General features: G+C 41.5%; 1 protein-coding gene across 1 annotated transcript; it reads right to left on the bottom strand.

The window, feature by feature from the left end:
* Positions 1-412: 412 nt before the first annotated feature.
* Positions 413-21,119, bottom strand: NT5E (5'-nucleotidase ecto). The gene is made up of 9 exons (XM_033143352.1): positions 20,746-21,119; positions 14,794-15,016; positions 12,435-12,623; positions 7,823-8,020; positions 7,149-7,303; positions 5,142-5,250; positions 4,161-4,310; positions 1,842-2,042; positions 413-767 (listed from the first exon to the last, which is right to left on the bottom strand). The coding sequence occupies exons 1-9, from the start codon at positions 21,097-21,099 to the stop codon at positions 607-609; spliced, it is 1,740 nt and encodes a 579-aa protein (XP_032999243.1). The 5' UTR covers positions 21,100-21,119; the 3' UTR covers positions 413-606.
* Positions 21,120-21,387: the final 268 nt, after the last annotated feature.

The following is a 21,387-nucleotide window of genomic DNA, read 5'->3' as shown; positions in this document are numbered from 1 at the left end:
TTCTGGGTTTGGCGCAATGTGCATATGCATGGTTGCACACCTATTGGACTCGTGTGAATGGGGAGTTGCCTGTATGAGGATACTAGCGTTTGCATTTATTGAAGATCCTGTGAAGGACCAAACTGAAAGAAGGTTCACACCGACTTACACAGAAATCTTTAAAAAAAAAAAACCACCCTGGGTAGAAACAGCTTTTGCTCTCAATAGGTCAGATCAACATTTATGCCAACCATGACAACATAGCTAGAAGTTGCAGAAAGACTCTTGCGAGCTCTTCCGCTTTGGTAACATTTTGCAATATGCCCAGCACTCAGGGTGAAGGAAAACAACTTGCTTCTTTTTGTTTTACTTTAATTTTCTAAAAAGCAAAGGTATGAAGAACAAATATACATATCAATTATATACATACTGTAAGCATAACTCAGTTCAAACACACTATACATACAAAATACATTAAACTTTATTGTTGAATTTTATGTCCTTTAATGGCCATGCCCGTAATAATTTACATTCTGCCTTCTGGGAAGAATGGAAGCAGCTGAGATTGTCTTTTAAGAAATTTATAGAATGCAGAAAAAGTCAAGTTCCCCTGCAGCAAGTGAAAAACTAAAAAACGAAGCACAGAAGTAAAACAAATAATCCGGAAATCAAAGAAAGATGTCCTTGGAAAACAATTCCAGCAGAAAACCTCACACGACCTTCAAGCGCTGGAAATACCCTTCCCATTCTAGTTATGTAGTTGGAAACAACAGCGACATCAAGATCACCTGTTTAAGAAAAGGAAAAAGAAACACCAAAGTTCATGTCAGTCAAATCATCATAGCATATTAATCACACCCAGTTGGCCAACCTTCTGTAATTGTGTGGTGAGTAAATACGTTTGCGGAGCTAAGCTGTGTAAAACAACCACCATAAAGTTTTCTAGGCACAGCCACTGTACCAGAACAGAACTTCTAATTTGGATCTTTTTGCCACCACCTATAATGACCTCCTCCTGGAAGAGTCCACATGGCCTCTTGCTCCCTTTTGTTAAATATGCAATGCTCTGTATATACGATTAAAGCACTGACATGCTACAGTAGATGCCCGAATCCAAATTGTAACACGCTTAGGGTTTCTGCACAGGATATTATTTGGCTGCTCTTTTGAAATGAAACTTGGTATTCTGTTTTAAAGGCTCAATATGGAAGGCCCTACCCTCTTTAAATGCTTTTCCTTGCATTGTCACCAATGTCCACTCAGTTTGTGCTACACCAGGCCAGATGGTGTGTGAAGACTTCTATCTATTGTCTTCCTTCTCCCTGCTGACTTGAACAAACCACACAAGCAACACTAGAACTCTAGGGAGGTCTGCCTGTGTGATTGACATGTAAAAAGACTGGCACAAGAGCAACTATGGTGACAGCAGTAACCATGCTAGGAAAATCCTGCGTAAAACTGATCTGACTTTAGAAAATCCTTATGTATGTCCAACACATAAATCCAAGATCAGCTTGAAGGCAAGCAGTAACACACTGAACAAAGCAAACTTTTGCTTTTAATTATTAGGTGCACTTGTTTTGGAAGTGATTGTGATTGTACTATTACACTTGTGAAAATTTACTCATTTTTGTTTCCAACTTAAAATATATATATTCTCTTGCTTTTCCCATTCTCTACTTTTGGATAAACTCCAAAACCAACCTGAGTTAAATATTTCCTGTTGCAGCTGGAATAAATAAAGGTTTGCCTAATAGCAGCGTTTTCCACACTCGTGGGAGACTGTATATTGGAATTAATGTCCCTGTAGGAGACCATTCTATGTGCCATATTACAGATCGCCAGGAACAACTTATACATACCGCTACTGTGGTTATTTGAGCTTCCCTTTAGCATGTGGTATCCGTCTCCTCCTCCAGCAAGGAAAGAAGGTAGAAGCACTTTGTATGTTTTCTCCAGCTGCAGTGGTTCATAGACTGGTACTCTACACTCTGTGCAAAGAACCTTTAAGCTGACCACTCTGCTTCCCGGACTTTCAGAAAGATCATACACCACCTGTATACCTTATCAATGAAGCACAAGTTTGAACAGCATTTTAGACACCAGCTCTTGCATTCTTTGGGTCTATGAAAACTTGCTTGAAAAAATAATCATGCTGCTCTTCGGAAGTTTATAACCAGAATAAACTGATGTGAGCACAACATTTAGCCACAGGACAGGGCCACACTGCAGTGGCAGAGCAAGGGTAGAGCACATGAACTGCATGCAAAAGGTCCCAGGTTCAGCCACTGTGAAGCCTTCACCTATTCATGTCTAAAACCTTGGGAGCCATTGGCAATTACTCAGTGCAGATAATACTGTGTTGGGTGAAGCAATGGTCTATCTTGGTATTACTCTGCTTCCCATGACACACTGGATTCCAAAGCTGAATGAGTTAGGTAGCTGTCTTTCCTCCAGCAATTCTTACTGTATCCCATATCAAGCACACACTATAGCAAAGTAGTACCTGAGGGTATTTTGCTTTAAATGCATTTAGTTTCTCCACAAACGAGTGTCTATGGTGTATAAAATTGAAAACTAATCAACTGATCCAGAAAATGGCATTGACATACATAACCACAAAGCATCATTTTTTGTTCACGTCCAATGGACTTTATTCTTCTGTATAGGTTTTTGCAAAGTCTCATAAAGTAACAGCTGGTGGCTCACACAAAGGCAGCCAAACACATATAAAAATATTCTTGTCCTAAATGGTATACTGGTATATACAGGGCTGTGTCCAATGTTAGTCATACTCAGAGTAGGCCCATTAAAATTAATGGACTTAAGTTAGTCATACTCATTCATTTCAATGCATCTCCTTCAAGTAAGACTAACATTGGATACAATCCATAAAGGCACAATAATTCCAGTGAATTCGTTGGTGTGGTCTGTGACCTAAAATCCCTACACATGAAGTAGATTTTAGTTATAAGAATTTTAATTTCATTTATTAAATTTCTTCACTGCCCTTCATCCAAAGATCGCAGGACAGTTTACCATCTAAAAACACAAAAATATATAGCATAATAACAAATGGAAAAAATACCCCCCAGTTTAAAATGCCACAGATAATTTAATTAGCCAGTACAGTGGTGCCCCGCTAGACAAAAATAATTTGTTCTACAAATTTTTTCGTCTAGCAAAGCGGCAATGACAGCTGCGCTCTGCTAAACGAAAAAAAAAGACGAAAATTTTTCGTCTTGCAAAGCAGCCCCATTGACTTTTTCATCTTGCGGGGCAGCTTCTGTATTAATATTTATATTTCTTTATTGTGGGCCTCTGTGGTGAGTTCTCCCACCCTTTTTCCAGAAAATTAGCAGACGCTAATTGGCAGCCAGTGCAGTCGGGACAGAATTAGCCTTATGTGATCAACTTGTCTTGCCCCAGTGAGCAACCTGGCCTCTGAATTCCGCACCTGCTGAAGTTTCAAAACCATCTTAAGAGGCAGCCACATGTATAACGGGTTGCAATAATCTAACCTTGAGGTTACCAGAGCATAGGCTATCCCTGTCCTGATAGGGACACAACTGGGCCACCAGCCAAAGTCGATGGAAGGCACCCTGTGCCACCGAGCCCACCTGAGCATCAAGCAAGAGCAATGGATCCATAACTGCCTGCTCCTTCAGAAGGAGTGTAACCCTACCAAGAGCAAGCCACCTCCCATCCATCTGGTCTAGGGGACCACCCACTAACAGTGCCCCAGACTGGATTGAGCTTCAGCTTATTGGCTCTCATCCAGTCCATTACCGAGGCAAGAAGTCCTGCTTAGTTTATTTGAATAGTGTCATAAGTACAATGGGGTTTTGTTTTTGTCTTAATATGAGCAGTATGCTAATTGTGGCTCGTGCTTGTTTTTGCTGCTGGTGGGAGGGCATCCATGCTCGAAGCTCCTCGGAAGCCTGCATTTGTGTACTGCTTGCTTGATGAATTGCACCACCCAAGATAGCTGCCTTGTAAGATAAACCTAACCCTGGGATGATCTCCTGCCTGGTTCCACCACACCTAACCTTGAGAATGGGGCAACGTTCCAGATATTTCATTGTTTTAAAAGCAGAAGCAGGTAATCCTCTTACAATACTCCTTCGTGAGTATGTGTGGGTTTAGGACCTTGAGCAGGCAACAATGGCAAAGTAACTTACCTGAGACCTGCAGGAGTTCCCCTGTCCCTTCTCCATGTCTGTAAACGCTATGTTCAAATGCTTCCTTCAGAGTAGAGCCTTTGATCTGCAGCAAATCGAAAGTTCCTCCAAAAGGCAATACGGACAGCAACTCTTCCAAAGTAATAGTTCCTGAATGGGACAGGACGTTGTTTCATAAAACAATCGGTTTTGTGTTTTATTTCTCACTTTAGGAGACTATGATATTGTAGATATAAGCGGTAGACAATAGAAGGGCTGAGTTCAAACCCCTGATCAGCAGTGGAGCTCACTGACTGCCTTCCAACAAGTCACAATCTTGCAGTCTTATCTTATGGCACAAGCTTGTTGCAGGGACTGTAACATTAAGAACCTTGTTTATGCCTGAATTCACAGGATAAAGAGTAAGAATATTATAATAAATGAATGAATGAATGTGTTTCTGATGGTTCTACCCCCACATTTAGCCGAGTGTCCAGGCAGCTTATAGTATAAAATTTAAAACAAATAGGAACAGTCAAACCATAAAAGCAGCAGAATCTCTTGTAATATGTGGAGAGTCCCCATGGCAGGGCTATAATGCACAAGCTTAGGGCATGGGGATTTTCCAAGTGGGAAGGATCCATTTGGTAAGGATCATGGTATTCTCACATGGAGACACTGCCAAATGTTTCACAAGCCTTCGTATGAAAACAATAATCATTAAATTGGTCCCCAGCCTTTCAGCATCCAGAAATATATATCATATATATGAATGAATGTAAGATTTGTTTTTAAAGCATACTCTAGAAAGGTGTGTGTTCAAAGGGGAGGAGAAAGTCAAATCTTTGCCCAAGAAAAGCATGGCAATTGTGAAATATAGTAGATAAGCTCTAAAATAAGAATCCCTAAAACTAATTAACTTATTGAGAGAAATGTGGGGTATGAAGAGGAAATTTTAGCAGCATTGTCTTGGGGAAGAAAAAGCCCTAAAGCTAGATATACCATTCTTGCTTTGTTCATCAATGGGTCCCCGTATTCCACCACCATTTACGATGCACATCGAAACATGATTCCATTGCTTATCATCTGGATGTCTCAGGTTATTGTAAACCTAAAATGTTTACACACACAAAAAAAATATCAGTTTCAGTCTGCGCTTTATCTCAGCTTCAAGAACTTCAGGAAGTGATGGGGGAAGGGGAAAATTGGGATATTATCTAGCAACAAATCATTTACTTACACAAATAAAACAACTATAATTAAAAACTAAAGAACATTCATAGCGTACTAAAATTCATTTATATCAATGGACTTAGGATAGAATCCATTATTTATTTGTTTGTTTGTTTCATTTCCACCCATCCCTTACTCTTTATCTAAGGAATTCAGGCAATGTATAGGTTCTTCCCTCTCCCTCTTTTACCTGCCCAACAACCCTGTGAAGTAGGCATGGCTGAGAGATAGTAGCTAGCTCAAAACACCTAGTGAACTTCATTATGAGTAGGGATTTGAACATGGAGCTTCCCAGTTCCAGCCCAACACAGGCTCGTGCAGATCTAATATGAAAAATTTCAGTTTTTTGTGCATGTGCTGTTATCCTGGGAAATGCAAGCATGACATTTTTTTTTCCTATTGAAAAGTCTACAGCTCCCTTTTTCTGCTGCTGTATTTCTGCTTCACAATTGAGGATAATGTGGTGGGCATGCGCATTTATAACAGCAAGGAATCTTTGGGGATTTCTCCCTGCTTACAAACTGAATACTAAACCTGATGTGCTGGTTCTTATAAGGTGCACACAGGCAAATGTATTGTTACACACCACCTCCAATCTCCACAGAAGTGTGAGATTTCAAGGGGGTTCCAGGATGAAGTGTGTTGTGGGGAAAGGCCCCATATACTGTCTTAAGCTCCCTGAAGGAAATTTAATAACTAAAGGCAGAAATTTAATAACTAAATCATAACAAACTCACATCAGTCCCAGCCAGCATGACCAGTGGTCAGGGATGATGGAAGCTGTGGTCCAATGACATCTGGAGACAGCAGGTTTCTTATTCCTGGCTGTCCACAGTTTATTGTACTGACTTTTTACACTTCAGTTTTGTATAGTGCTTATTTTTTATGCTGTGTTTTTAGTTTACTGATTTTGTATACCTTTTTGGATATTTCTTCAATACAAAGCAGTATATAAGGGTTTTAAATAAATCAAGAGTGGTGGTGTTTTAAAATAAATAAATAAATAATTCTGAGGCTGAAGTCCTAAAAATAACTTACGTACAGCATTAAAGAAAATGGGATTTACTTCTAAGGATCACTCTGTAAACCTCACAGAATCACTTTTAGTTTTCCAACTAGCCTGTGTAAGAATACAACTGGGTATCTTTTTTCCAATAACAGCATTGGCAGAAATTAAATTGCAATTTGACACAGGAACGTTAAGTCATTAATGCACTGCTTATCAACTGAAATATGCCCTAAACTAATCTGTGGTCAATGTTTAACTAAGTCTACTGATAATTAGCTGTAGAAGGGAAATCATTCTCGTCCAAACAAATTGGTGCAATCAATTAAATATTACATCTCTCCTAGTCAATGATTGTTCATGAATCTAAGCATAGTAGCCTGTACATAAAAGTCAAGTAGTTTTCTATGGAGAGCCCTTTAGACACTTCCATGACAGGGCGGTAATGCCTGGTCAACCTAATTAATTGTGCAAACCTTATATTCAGTTTTTTACAAGGCAGCTATGGAATGAATCCCCTTTCCCTGGATGCTAGTTTAGAGCAGGCATGTCCAACAGGTAGATCATGATCTACCAGTAGATCACTGGATGCCTGCAGTAGATCACTGGTAGATCATTGGCTCCCCCCAAAGAAGCTGAACAACTGTGGCTCCCCTAAAAAAAAAACTCAACATTTTACCTCCTCCCTGAGCTCAGACTTTATATGAAACACTTTAGACTTTAAATATCAATTAATGAACCATTTAAAGTAACCTGGATTATTATCTTACCACAGCATCGCAAATTAAATTCCCCATGTTGCACTCTTGAAAACGACATGCTTGACTTGTACCATTTAGATAAACAATCGTTTTTCCTATTTCCCGGGAAGAAAAGTTTTGTAGTTGAAGTTGCATCTTGTCAACTTCTGCTTTCACGTCCTCAGCTAAAAAAGAAGTAGGGCATGTTGAAGGTTGTTACTGGCCAGGCACAACATTAGTTCAGGTTTTTTTTTTTTTTCAGACTTGTGCTCCAGAACACTTCCAACGAAACCCCTGCAAGTTCCAGCTTGCAATAGTTTGGATCCAAAGGAGTCACACAGCCACTAACTTGGGTTTCTTAAAAGCAGCCCAGTTGCGGAGCCTCTGCAGACCCCGCCGATGCCGGGGCTTGGCTCCCGGCATCAGCGGAGGCCTAGGAGAGCTCCCGCAGCTGGAGGCCAATTGTGGAGCCTCCGTAGGCCCCGTGGATGTCCGGGCTTGGCTCCGGGCAGCGGCAAGGCCTCTGTGAGCTTGGGTTAAAATGCTTTGGGTTACTTCCGTGTTAAAATGATTTGTAACCCAAAAATACGTAACCTGAAGCGTTCGTAACCCAAGGTACCACTGTACTTAAATTAGGTAATCATCAATGTTATAAATAGGCGACCTACAGGAAATAAAATTTCAGGTCTCCTTCCCATACTTACCTTCAGGAATACTGCTGTTTAGTAAGATAGGGTTTCCAGATGCTCTGATTACATTTCCTTTGTCATCAAACACAACGTTCAAATAGCCAAGGTATTTTCCAAAAGCATAAGCTTGAACAACAGGAACGTCACGCCCATCATCTGACTTCACCATAAATGGATATTTACCAGCTGGTATATCATTTGAAGGTGGGGTGCCTGTAAAAGTGGCCAAAGAGAATGAATGACCTTTCCTCCCTAGCTTTCAAAGGAAGTCCTGAATACTGATAAGGCAAGCACATCAATTGATAGTGATATTTAGCTTGTGTGTGAAAGCAAGAAACATAACATGTATACAGCATCTAGGCAAATTGTCAGATCATTCCCTTCTTCCTTCTTTCCCATGTCAACAGTTCATTTGGAGCTTCACTCTGAGACATTCAACAATGTCTGTCTCCTCCTGGGAAGGACAAGAAAGAGTGGGTCATCTGGCAATTCCTCTTTCCTCAGCTCCTACTCAATTCAGCAGCTGATCAGGGGAATCAGAGGCTTCCACTCTGCTCTCCAGCACTAATTGTGTTTTGTGTGTGTGTGTGTGTGTGTGTGTGTGTATTCACTTCCATATACAATGCACTTCTATTTGGGTGTAATCCCCAGCATTAGTAATTTAGGATCCAAATACACCTAACCTTAATAACACAGTTAGCAATCATGTTGTGCATTCTCAAAAATGTAGCTTTAGTTGTTTTGTTTTATTCTTGGTTTATGTTAGTCGCCCTGGAAAGGTAGGATGGGGGGGGGGATACATAAATCTTCCTGCACCATGTCCCACTTCACATCTTCAGGGGCAAAGAGAAATGAGGGTCAGGAAAAGCCTTGATGCACACATGCACTGGACATCCACATGATTCATCCCTTTGACTCTTGGCTTTGGAAAATGAGAGCCCGGAGTAAAACATGTTATTCTTTCCTAACAGAAAAATAATAAATGGTGAGATGTAAGTCCCCAAATGGGAAGGTGAGCTTTTTTCTTTTCAATTACCTCATGTGCACTGTTTGATTCAGATGCTATGTCACTAAACACACACTTCAGCAGAAGTGGTTTAAAAAAAAGTTTCATTTTATTTCACTCCCACATCCTTTTTGCTAAAGGCAGTACAGTATGTTTTACTGCAGAACGTTATCAGTGATTAAGGCAATAAATATATTTCTGATTGAAAGTGTTACTAGGACATTGATGGGTGCACTGAAAACACTGCCACTAGATTTTATATTCTACACCCAGCATCTCGTTGCCATGAATGATTCTTTCTGAATGCAGGCACTGATCTCTCTACTTGTCTCAGAACTAGACTCCTGGACAGCTCCCAAATTCACTCATTAATAGTGCCAGAAAACGCAACATGTAGCTGCTGCTGGTTTCTCAACTTTCAACAGCAACAACAAAATCCATTTCAACAGCAACAACACAATTTGGAACATTTCAATAGGCCAAAGAGCCTGTAGAGTCTAAATAGCCCCACCTGCATATGTGCTTAGCCAAGCACCAGTTGTGACTTGTGATAAAACTTAACAATGTTCAGGCTTCCTTTTATTTCAGGTATTCATATGCTGTTCAATATTCAGAATATATATCCTGAGGGATAGCTCAATCAGCAGAGCTGTAGGTTCAGTCAGGGATGTGGGTTCGAGCCCCACATTGGGCAAGATTCCTGCATTGCAAGGGGTTGGACTACATGACCCTTGTGGTCCCTTCCAACTCTATGATTCTAATATTCAGAGGTTTGTCAGCAAAATATAACAGTATCAGTGAGAACCATAATGCTGCATGTTCCAAATTGGGAAATTAGTGTAAAGGCTAGGCTTGGTGCACTTATCAAAATGTTAGGTATGCTTTTTGGATGTGTACACAGTGGTAGCTCTGGTTATGTACTTAATTCGTTCCGGAGGTCCCTTCTTAACCTGAAGCACCACGTTAGCTAATGGGGCCTCCCGCTGCCGCTGCACCGCCAGAGCACAATTTCTGTTCTTATCCTGAAGCAAAGTTCTTAACCTGGAGCATTATTTCTGGGTTAGCATTAGTATGTAACCTCAAGCGTATGTAACCCGAGGTACCACTGTACTCATGTATGTTCTCTCTATGTCAAGTATTAGTGAACTCATCTTCCTTTAAAAAATGGTTTCAATGCTTCTACCCAAGCTTCTAATAATAAACTCTCTACCTTTTCTTTATAAAGTGCCTTTATAATTCTACAGAAGTTTTCAATCCCTACAATGCATTATGAACGATCTGTAAATGGTGTGCGTGAGAATGAATGTTTAGCTTAGTAAAGAATGCTCAGACTAGGAAGGAGGCAACACACAATGTTAATTTCATCAGAAAGCCTGGTACATGTATGTAAAACTAAAAAAGTCACACTTCAGAGTTTGAGGTACAGTATCTCATTTCCTACTGAAAAACAACAGCACAGCACCCAGCTACACCCTTATAAGTAAAGTAAGTGTGACTTCTGTCCGGAAGAAGACCCCCAAATCAGCACTGGTGTTACTAGACTAATGTCAGTCTGTGGTCAGAGTAACAAAGTGTATGAAACAAGAGTGGCTTGAGGAACACAGAGCTGAGAAACCCTCATAGCTGGGAAAAAGTATACGAGATCCTGGGTGAAAGACATAACGTTTGCCAGATATGCGTGTGTGTGTGAAGTCTATCTACATCCACCTGGAGCAGCATGACTCATCTGATCACAACACCCTGCCTGACCTCAATGCTTCCTCTTCAGCACTCTGAACTCCTAGACTGCCAACCTAGCACTGAGAATACCCAACTCTTGCAGTGCAGGGGTGGGGTGGGGTGAGAGAGACTGTACCTGCAAGCTATTTTGTTTTCTGAACTGTATTCACTAAATGCGGTTTTACTAGTTTTTGAGGTTGGGCTTTACACACACCATTTCATACATAGTGAAGAATGCAAAGGAGTGGGAATGTATGCACCCATAGTTCTTGAGTACACATGTACACTAAAACATTAAAGTAGCAGGACAAAGGCATTAGCATTGCCCCTGCTAAGGACAAATAGGAAATCACAATGTTTTCAATTTGGCCCAGCTAAAGGCAAACAGAACATCCAGGGAATCAAAGTCTATCCCAGCTAGAGACAGAAAGAGAACCGAGGAAGGAAGGAAATCGATTTCTATGCTCACGTTTAGGCAAAAGGGAAGCCACTGGGATGAGATTCTTGCCCCTTTCAGCAAAATAAAAATAAATCAAAAGATTGGGAAGAAATTCTAAACAGGAATCAGAACAAACTATGTTCAAAAGAAAACCCAAAGCTTCACTCAGCTCCACCAACTTTGCCTTTTACATGTATAGTCAAATCCTCCCTATAAAACTGTGGAAGTTCAAGGGGGCAAGTATTATAAAAAGCTGAAGACTCTCATTAGCAAATAAATTCCATAACGTGGCTATTGGGAAAACCAAAGGTTAAAAGTTTCACTCTCAATCAGATATACAACAATAATTGGTGAATGCTTGGCAAGCATTAAGCAGACCAGGTTCTGAAAGCCAGATGCTTTACAGGTATATCTGAAAAAAGCAGTGTGTTTGTGCCATCTGTACATGACCAATGTTATAATTGGAATAGAGCTAACAGTGGGAAACGGAATGTTGTTTTTTCTGAACACATCCTGGAAAAGTTTCCAATTTCTGAGCCAATTTTGAATATTGCTGAGGCGAGTTTGCCCACCACAAACCACCGTTTCAGAAGAACATTTCACACACAGGAAAGTTTACCCTGGTCTAGTATGAGGGAGGCTGGGGAAATCACTAAACAAATCCTGGAGGAAGGTGTAAGATGGGAGAGAGAGAGTGAGTGAGTGAGACAAAGTTCATATTTATTCTGGACCAAGGGCAGGAAAAGACACATAGACACAAGCAGAAACAGGGGAGGACAGAGACATGATTCATTTGTGTACAGCTCTGCAAGCCACTGGAAAAAGGCCCAGCATCCTTGGTGCTTAACACCAAGCCAAAAGCCAACCACTTCCTGAGGAGAAAACGAAACTGATGAATGAATAAAAGACTGAAAGCTATGACCAAGGTAAATTCAAGACGTTAAAAAAAGAAACACGTAAAAACTGAACAAGACGTGTCACTGAACCTACAAGAGGTGTTGCTGATATTCCATTGATCTTTTATGCTTCTCAAATAACAGCACAATTCTATTCATGTCTGCTTAGAAGACCTAGTCAGTTCACTGGACATCTTACCCCCCACTGTGTACATGATGCCTTCTAGATGCTGATGGACTACAAGTCCCATCATTCGTGGCCATTGGACATGCTAGTTGAGGCTATAAAGCGTTACGATTCCTATAGCATCTGAAGGGAACCAGGTTGGGAAAGGCTGATGAAGGACATAAGGAGAAAAAAAAAACCTCTATACTAGACTAGTTTCAAGGTTTAAACTTTCAAATGTTTAGTTCACATGACAGTTTCTTCCAAACATGCTTAACTGTACCAAAATGAGGAGCAAGAATTAAATATTCAGCACCCTGTTATAACTGCTGAGACACAGCTACAATAATTAAAGCACTAACCAATCAGTTAGTACTCTTTTTGCCAAGGAAATGACATACCTGTATAAAGAAAGGTGTTTGTATGTCCCCCAACTACAACATCCACACCTCTCACTTTTTGAGCAATGTTTTTGTCCACAGTAAAACCAGAGTGACCGAGTGCAATGATTTTGTTGACTCCTAAAGTTATAAGTTTGTCCACTTGCGGCTGTAATGCTGTAACTTCATCTTCAAATGATAAATCCGGCCCTAAAAATCCAGGAAAAATGCATTAATGTTTTGTATTTTATTTTATTCTCACAAAATGATTTGCCAAAGCACATGAAAAAATATATTATACATATATAATGTATATACTATACATAACATTCTCTCTTTGTTTAACAAGTTCCTTTCAAGTAATGGAAGTTACACTGATACATTGCTAATTTGCTAGCTCCGTATTTCTGTGGAGCCTCATACGACAGGAAATCTTTTGGATGATTTAGCAGAAAGTGGATGGTATTCAAATAAAATCATTGTGCAAGCAGAACAACTTTCACTTGTGTAAGGGGACATCTCCCCAAGGTCCTGACAATAGAAGATTGGATACAGAAGTTAATGGACTAAGCAGAAATGGCGAAACTTACTGGGAGAGTAAGAAATCAAGGTAACAATTCTTTTTAGACAGGAATGGAAATGGTTTATTGAGTATTTACAAACAAACTGTAAACATATTAAGACATTGGCAGGATTGCTGTAAATACCTGCCATTTCAAAATATATATATGGGATATATACGGGAATAGATACATAAAAGAATATGTTGAGATAATTGGGAGTATGCAGGAAGATGAAAAGAAAGGTAAAGAACCACAGAAAGAGGGAAAAGGGAGCCAGAGTTTCAAATGTTAAAATTATGATTGGATAATTGTTGTGATATATATATAAATGAAATTTATAATTTAAAACTTTAAAAAGGGGGGGGGACATCTCCTCGCCCCCAGCACACACTGTACACTCTCCCCAAACCAGCTCTGGAGGGTAGGGGTAATATCAATTAAAACATTATGCAGCAAGCTATCCCCACAAAAATAATGCTAATAAGGAGATCCAATCTAACATAGTCTCCAGTGTTCCAGACACCTTCAGAAGCAAGAAGATCATAATTAATGTGCCAACGCCAGAGTGGAATCAGGAAACTATGTTCCCATTATTAATTTTGGAAATATTAGCAGGCTCTTTATGTTCCCATTATTAGTCAGTACTAGAACAGCTACAGAACGTATTCATTCACCGAAGCATTTATGTAGCACTTTGCTAACATGCAGTCAATCAGCAATTCCTTACTCCTCTGGATATGAAATAGCAGGACCTGCTGCAGTGGAGATTGGCTATTGGACATGAATGAAGAACACGTGTCTGAACAAAAATGGCTGCCCTCAGTTTGGCCCCGGGTTTGTATGGCACTGAGAAATAAGCTTAGGCTTTGTTCTATGTTCTCATAATAATAATGGAAATGATACATGAAAGGATTCCCAGAAAAGCAAAAGGCTGAGCTGCATGGAACACCATCTGGTAGCTAGTAAAGCCAACAGCCTTTTGCTCTGGGCTCTGGAGTAGAGTGGCATTTCCTTTTAGCTCAGGCTCTCTTGGCCTGATGCTTTTGCATTTGTGCAGCCTATATATCTATATCTATCCTTTTGAAATTCATGCAAATGTATTAAGTTGCCTGGACAAGGTGATTTCACAATTCTTCCCCAAGGAGGAAAGGGAGAGGTTACAAAAAGCCCCAGATCTTTCACCAGAGGACAGATTTTTTTTTTTAATACACATGAACAGTACAGGAAATCTAAAGATATGAATCCTGGTAGAAATTTTGGTCTAACTAATTAACCATTAAATAACCATTGGGCGGGTTTCAAATAACAAGTCCTGTCATCTTTTGCAATGGGTCTTCCTTTCCTTCCCCTCCCCTTCCCTCCCCTTCCCTCCCCACCCACTATAACTGGCTGGGGTGTGTCAAGAGAACCCCTGGAACAGCATACATCTGGCAAGCCAAAATACTTGTCTTGATGATTGCCTTAGCACAATGTTGAATTCCTCTCATAATCTTTGAGACCTGTCCAGATGCCTGTGACTGGATGACACATTAAGCTGATAATTAAACAAAGATCTAAATAAATGAAAACCGTGTATGTGTGTATATATATATTTGGGGGGGGGGAGGTTCTATCATCTGATTCCACTATAGTCACACATATCTGGTGCTCACTTTTTATCTTACTTTGAGCACCATTTTATATAATTGCAACAGTAGCAGTTTCATCATCAACTTTATGCTACAGGAAGAAGAAATAAAATAGGGTGGGAGTCACAGGATCCAAAATAAATATATTTATTTGCATAATTTTTACATAAGCATTAAAAGAAAGAATACCTGGATTTGAAAGGACAGGTGTCTCCTTCGAGGTATAGCCAACAATTCCCACTTTTTCCGAGCCAACTTCCAGAATTTTGTACGGAGCGAAATATCCTGTGATGTTGCTTGCTAGTTTCTTGCTTGCTTTAATGTTTGCACTCACAACAGGAAACTTAACATTTTTCAGCAGTGGATCCAATAATCCATTCACACCGTTGTCAAATTCATGGTTCCCGAGTGTCTGCACAACATAAAAGAAAATAAAAATAGAATCTCCTATTGACAAGAAGTTCCCACAATCATGAAAACCAAAGTACAGCATAAGGACATATTTTAAAATCTACACTGTGATCCATCCAGTTCTAACACATGAACAGTATACTATATCCAAATAGTATATTTTCAAGCTCTCTTACATCTATTTCAGTTCAGCTACTAATATTTGGAGGTGCATCAACACAGTTCTTCAGTTTCTTAAACACCAACATTTAAAAACCTGTGGCCCTCTAAATATTGTTGTACTACTTCCACTCCCAAAACCCCCAGCCAGTGTGACCAATGGTCAAGCCTGATGGAAGTTGGAGTCCAGCAATGTCTGGAGGTGAATAAGTCCCTCAGCTCCATTTTCAAACAAGAACAGTGTCAGCATCTTCTCCAATTGTCACAATGGACTAGATTTGGAATTTTGAGCCAATGAGTATGTATTTAAGAATTTAAAATATTTAGAATTTCAGTGGCCCTCAATAATTTCCTCAGAATGCTTAAATTTCTTTATCTTTTTGCAAGGTTGAAATCAAGGCTCTCCCATAACCATCTTTAACCAAACTGCTCACCAAAGGAACATATTTGGGTGTGGAAGTTGCCTGACTTCAGTTTCAACTACAGGGTGAGTCTTTTAAAAGAGGCCCCGTGGAACATGTGTACTCTGTATCCACGGGGCCTCTTTTAAAGGACTCGCCCTGTATAACTGTAAAAAGCACTTCAAGATGACAGTGCTTGCCGAAGGAAAAGAAAGGGACTTTTATCCTGCTGTCTTTATCCTTCTACCCTCTTCCTGGTTTAATTTTGAAGACCAATAAGCAACTGAATGATCTTGCACCCTTTTTTCCCTGAGCCAAAGATCAATCTGACAAAGTGCTGGCTAAGACCAATCAACACTGCACAGCATGACAAAACATGTGGTTACTCACCATGCCTTCAGCAGAAAAGATTTGGAAATGTATATATTACACTGCAAATATATCCCTGTAATTTATTGCTCTCTTTTTTAAGCCATGGTGTAACAAGCTACTCTGAAGAGCTTATATTTCCAAGCAGCTTTCTTCTACACTTACCAGGGCAAATCGTTTCTCTGATTTCCACCCTTTTAGGCAATGACAGGGATTCTTGAAATATGAAACATACTGTTCAGGCAATGCCTTGACTTGCATCCCTGTCCCTTGCATCCTTAGGGCAGGATACAATGTTATAAACTTGATACTGTATTCTATGTGTACTGTAATTAAGCTGGACTGACATGGTAGACAGATAAACATATTTACACAGCAAACCGCAATATGGCTCAAGAATACTTTCAGATGTGTTTGTGTCTGTTTACAGCAGGCACATTCATCTATTGTGGTCTGTATGGAAGGCACCAGATAATGCATTGTACAGTGGTACCTCTGGTTACATACTTAATTCGTTCTGGAGGTCCATTCTTAACCAGAAACTGTTCTTAACCTGAAGCACCACTTTAGCTAATGGGACCTCCCGCTGCCGCTGCGCCACCAGAGCACAATTTCTGTTCTTATCCTGAAGCAAAGTTCTTAACCTGAAGCGTTATTTCTGGGTTAGCGGAGTCTGTAACCTGAAGCGTATGTAACCCGAGGTGCCACTGTACTATGTTGCAGTGTGCTGAAGTCATGTTTACCCTCTTTTCTCCACAACAAGTGCAGTGCAGACCAAACAAGAGCTGCCCACACTGCGATTTGGATGTGGAAACAAACAACTTGAAGCTACTTAAAATGCCAAGAACAAGACCTAGAATGGATTTAAAATATATGATACTTCACATGCTTAAAATAGAATGAAAGCTTGAGGAAAACAACTCAGCACTGATTACAAGCCTGATTTGGCGTGTAGCTGATCACCTACATGTTATGTGTTTCCATTAAAAGCAGATAAAATCTGTATATTATAAAAGTGGCATCTAAGCAAATAGTGAAATTTTCAGCAATGAAGTATTTAGAATCTGGCTTGTGCACATTCCAGAATTTTCTGTATGCTTTGAGACTGAAACAAACATCTGCTTTTACTTAGCACATATAATTGAGAGCAGGAGTCTTTCAATCTTTTACATTTCATTTCTTTTTGCAGATTATTTCAAAATAGTTCCCACTATGCCGAAACAGATTTCACCAAAGAAAAGCAATTTGGGGATCCAAAACCACACCCCATGTATCTTTATGCAATAGCTTTTCATGATTTATCCAGACAGAAACCAAGAACAGTAGTGCCAAGCAAAGATGGGAGTGGCTTTAGCTTGGCCCCAAAAATCTCCACGCTAACCCTGTGCTGCTTAGGAGAGGGAACGAGGTATGGCATAATAATCTCAAATCCGATGGCTCTGCTGTGCCAGCCAACACTTGGGTAAAAGGAGGACAAGATGTTCCCTTGCCCAGACACTGCAAGTTATATATCTACGTCTCCTGTTGTTCTCTCAGCTCACAAAACAGATTAAAAGACCTTCTTTTCCTAGAGATTTTCATATGGATCGGAATGAAACGATGTAGTGCAATTCACACCACAGAATGAGAAGAGGAGATGAGTTCAGTATCCATCCCAGCCTTCTCTCTCACACATTTTCTTTCAAGGAATCTTATATTCCCATTCACTTAAGTTTAGTGCCAAGTGCTTAACTCCTTGTTGACACACTGCCTGCAGAGGTGTAGTAAGTGGAACAGATGTCAGCAGGCTGTTGTCACAAAGCAAAATCACCACATTTCCAGATTCAGTGACACATTTAAGAGTGTGTTTTTTTTTCTAGAGGCCAGAATAACGGCAAACGCTTTTCCTATGTGCAACCGGCAGAAGTGTTTCCTGAAAGTATATACCCTGAGGATACAAGGGGCAACAATCATTTAATATAATCACGTTAAGATAGGATACCATGACAATTACACTGGACAAAGCTTGCAAGTTATGGAAGAAGCAGGCAGTACAGTGATTGTTAACAGCCCTGGATTTTGGGATAGTATTAGGTGTTGGTTTACTATCTATTTCTTCATCATCCCAACAGTCTTCCCATGTGGGATTATGTTTTCTACGCCCATCTTTGGTCTTGCGCTGTTTTGTCTTATTAATAGCCGCTGCTAGGACTAATTCAATGTGAGCAATGCGATGCACACCGGGGCAAAAGAATTCTAATTTCACATATATGCTCATGGGACCTGAACTTGTGGTAACTGATCTGGAACTAGACCTCATATACCTTGACAGAGGTATATGAAATTATGCATGGTATGGGGAAAGTGAATTGGGAGAGGAGTTTTCTTCTCTCTCTCTCTCTCTCTGTCTCTCTCTCTCTCTCCTATACTGCTAGAGTTTGTAGCCATCAATTGAAACTGAATTGCTGGAAGAATCAGGGCAGTCAAAACAAAGCTCTTCTGTCAATGCATAGTGCCTTCTGTGGGACTATCAGATTTTACTCTCATGAGATGTAGTGATGGCCTTCAGCTTGGATAGCTTTGGGAGAGGATTAGACAAATTCATGGAGGACAAGGCTATCCGTGGCTGCTAACCTTGATGGCTATGTTCCGCCACCACATCTGGAGGCAGTATGCCTCTGGATACCAGTTGCTGAGAAGAGAACTGCTGCCCTCAGGTCCCACTTAAGAGGCTTCCCATAGGTAAGTTGGTGAGTAGAGGATGCCAGGTGGCCTTTAGCCTGGTAAAGATGGGCTCTTGTTATTTTCCTATGCCAGAACTTCCCTAGTGTGTATGTACAGCATAGAATAAGGCACATTTGCCATGGAAAATGGCGGACCTAATCCTGAGGTATCCCTGAGGAATTTTCAGTATGTGTTATTCTATTCTTCCAAATACTCTACCTCTAACTGCATTGAGACTCCATAACAATCAATCAAAATGTATTTATATATTCTCTCAATAAAATATCACCAAGAGCGCTTTGACATAAAATTAAATTATTACCAAGGCTGCTGTAACAAAGAATTAAAACAGCATATCTAAATCACACTGGTATCTTTTAATCTAAGCCAACTAAGCAGCAGTCTTAAAAAACATTTTTTTTTAAAAAAAAAAAAACAACCCTGGAAATATAAAAGCATTTTAATTTTGTGGCTAAAAGTTATTAAATTTATAATCAGGTGAATTCATAAAGAGAAAGGACATTTCACTCCTGGAGCACCATGATCAAAATAATCCTGTACCTGGCTGCTACCAACTTAAGTTCACAAAATGGGTGCAGCCCAGAGTCAGGCCTCAAATAATGGTTTTAATATTAGAGCATCGCATATAGGAGTACAGTAGATGGTCTTCCAAATGCCCTGGTTCCAGACTTACAGCTTTAAAGGTTAAAAATCTGCAGCACTTGGAATCAGCGGTGCAGCTAGGTATTTTAGACTCTGAACTTAATGTCCAAAGTCTAAAGCTGCATTTCAGGGGCTCCTGCTGTTTAGATGGGAATGTGTATTACCGTACTTAACTTACTTCAGTGCGTGGTAAGCCAGCCTCGCTGCATTTCAAGGCCCTCCTGCTCATTCTTCTGAGCGAGGGACCCTTGATTTCTGCCCCAAAGTCCTGATCTGATGGCACTATCACTTTTATTTCTGCTCAGCAGCAGTCTGGAAGCCAGTGGAGTTTGCTAAGTACTGTAGAGATAGGTTCATTTTTGGATATACAAATTAACAGCTTCACATATGTGTTCTGGGCTTGTTATTAACACATCCAAGTCTTCAGAGGCAGTTCCATGTAACTGACATCCGTAGCTAGGTGACAGATGGATCTGATCAAAGGTGCAACTACTCCAGCACTTGCTTTCCAACAGCAGGCCTGCAGCCCCTCTGCACACAGAGATTAAGCTAAATGATAGGAGTACTTCATTTTTTTCTTCTTACATGGAGATAAGAGAATAGGCACCAGGTTGTGCTTCTCTGGAGCATCTCCTCCAAAATCCCAACCTCTTCTAGAGGAGCTTCTCAGTGCTGAGTCTCATATCTTCTGGTTGTGGCTGGCTGCTGGATTTCTCCACTACTTAAGAAGAAAGGATTCCTCCCTTCAAGGTGTCCAGCTGATCTCTTACAGTCCACAGCTTCATTTTATTATCATTTATATGGTGCAGGTAGTGTTTACAGGATTTGAAGCGCTCAGTGTTTGGAAAAGTTGCCTCAAAGTAAAGCTGACCAAAAAGAATCAAGGCGGAAAGTGGAAACGCTGAAGGGAGATCACTTTGTAGTTGGTTAGTATCCAACCCCTGGAACCTTGAAAAAATGGTTCAGACTCTTGCTTTTTGCTACCCTAGATAACTGAAAACACTATATTGGGGGGCGGGGGGGGGGGCAAACCCACAGACACTGAGCTGCGCTTGGCGAAGGCCCATCTCGCCTACCCCAAAGGTAGGCCTTGCTTAGGAGGCCGCGAACTCCGTTCGCAAAATACGTAGGGCGCGAAGAAGAGCGTCATTACCTGAGCCCTGAACCTGTCGTCTGCCAATCAACCACCTGAGGGGAGCCCGAGTCCCTTCAGCTGTGAAGGGGAAAGAAAGAAAACCGGCTTCTTCTCATGCCTGCTCAGAACTTTCTTATGGCCCCCCTCCATACTGGAGCACGTTCCACCGCGAACGGTGTCCCAGTTGGGACTGGAGGACCCAATGGCGCCATAGAGTTTTTTTGGGGGGGGGAGCGTGCCAGACTATCGCGCCCTACCTGACGGGTTTGCCCCCCCCCCTCTCTCACCACCCCCGCTTACCATTGCGTTATAGCCGAGGAGGTTCATGAAGCGCACCACCTCCTGCCCTTTAAAGAAGCTGAACCACACGGTGCCCTGGTACTGGTCGCCGGCGTCGAGGAGCAGCACGTTGCGGTGCGCGGCGCGGATCCGGCGGATCTCGGTGGCGCGTCGCGCGACGCCTCCGTAGCAGTCCTGCCCGACGCATTTGCCCGAGTCGCGGCTCGTCTGCTCCACGCGGGCGTGGACGTCGTTGGTGTGCAGGATGGTGAGCTCGAAGGCACCGGCCGAGGAGGCGCAAAGCGCGCCCAGGAGCAGCGCGCCCAGGCTCCGCGCGCAAATCTGCCCCGCGCGCCGCCGCCTGAGGCTCTCCATGAATGAAGGCAGCGCGCGCTCCTTGCCCGTCGGCGCACTGCCTGCACTGGGGAGCGCAGCTGCCGACAGAGGCGCTTTAGGCGCAGCCCGGCGGGGCGGGGAAGAGCTGGGCGGCCACCTCCCCCGCGCCGCCGTCCGCCTCCCCCTCGAATTATGACTAACCCCCCGCTGCGAGTTCCGCGGGTGCTGCCTGCCTGGGAAGGCCTGTCTGTTCCCTTTGGAGACTCCCGTCCCTGCTTCGCCTTCGCCTTCCTTGCCTTAGTCAACTTTTCCTGAGAGGAGTCTTGG

The sequence above is a fragment of the Lacerta agilis genome, chromosome 3 (assembly GCF_009819535.1).
Source record: "Lacerta agilis isolate rLacAgi1 chromosome 3, rLacAgi1.pri, whole genome shotgun sequence".
Lineage (NCBI taxonomy): Eukaryota > Metazoa > Chordata > Lepidosauria > Squamata > Lacertidae > Lacerta > Lacerta agilis.
Note: the sequence above shows the minus strand (reverse complement) of the source record. Positions and strands in the feature narration are given on the sequence as shown.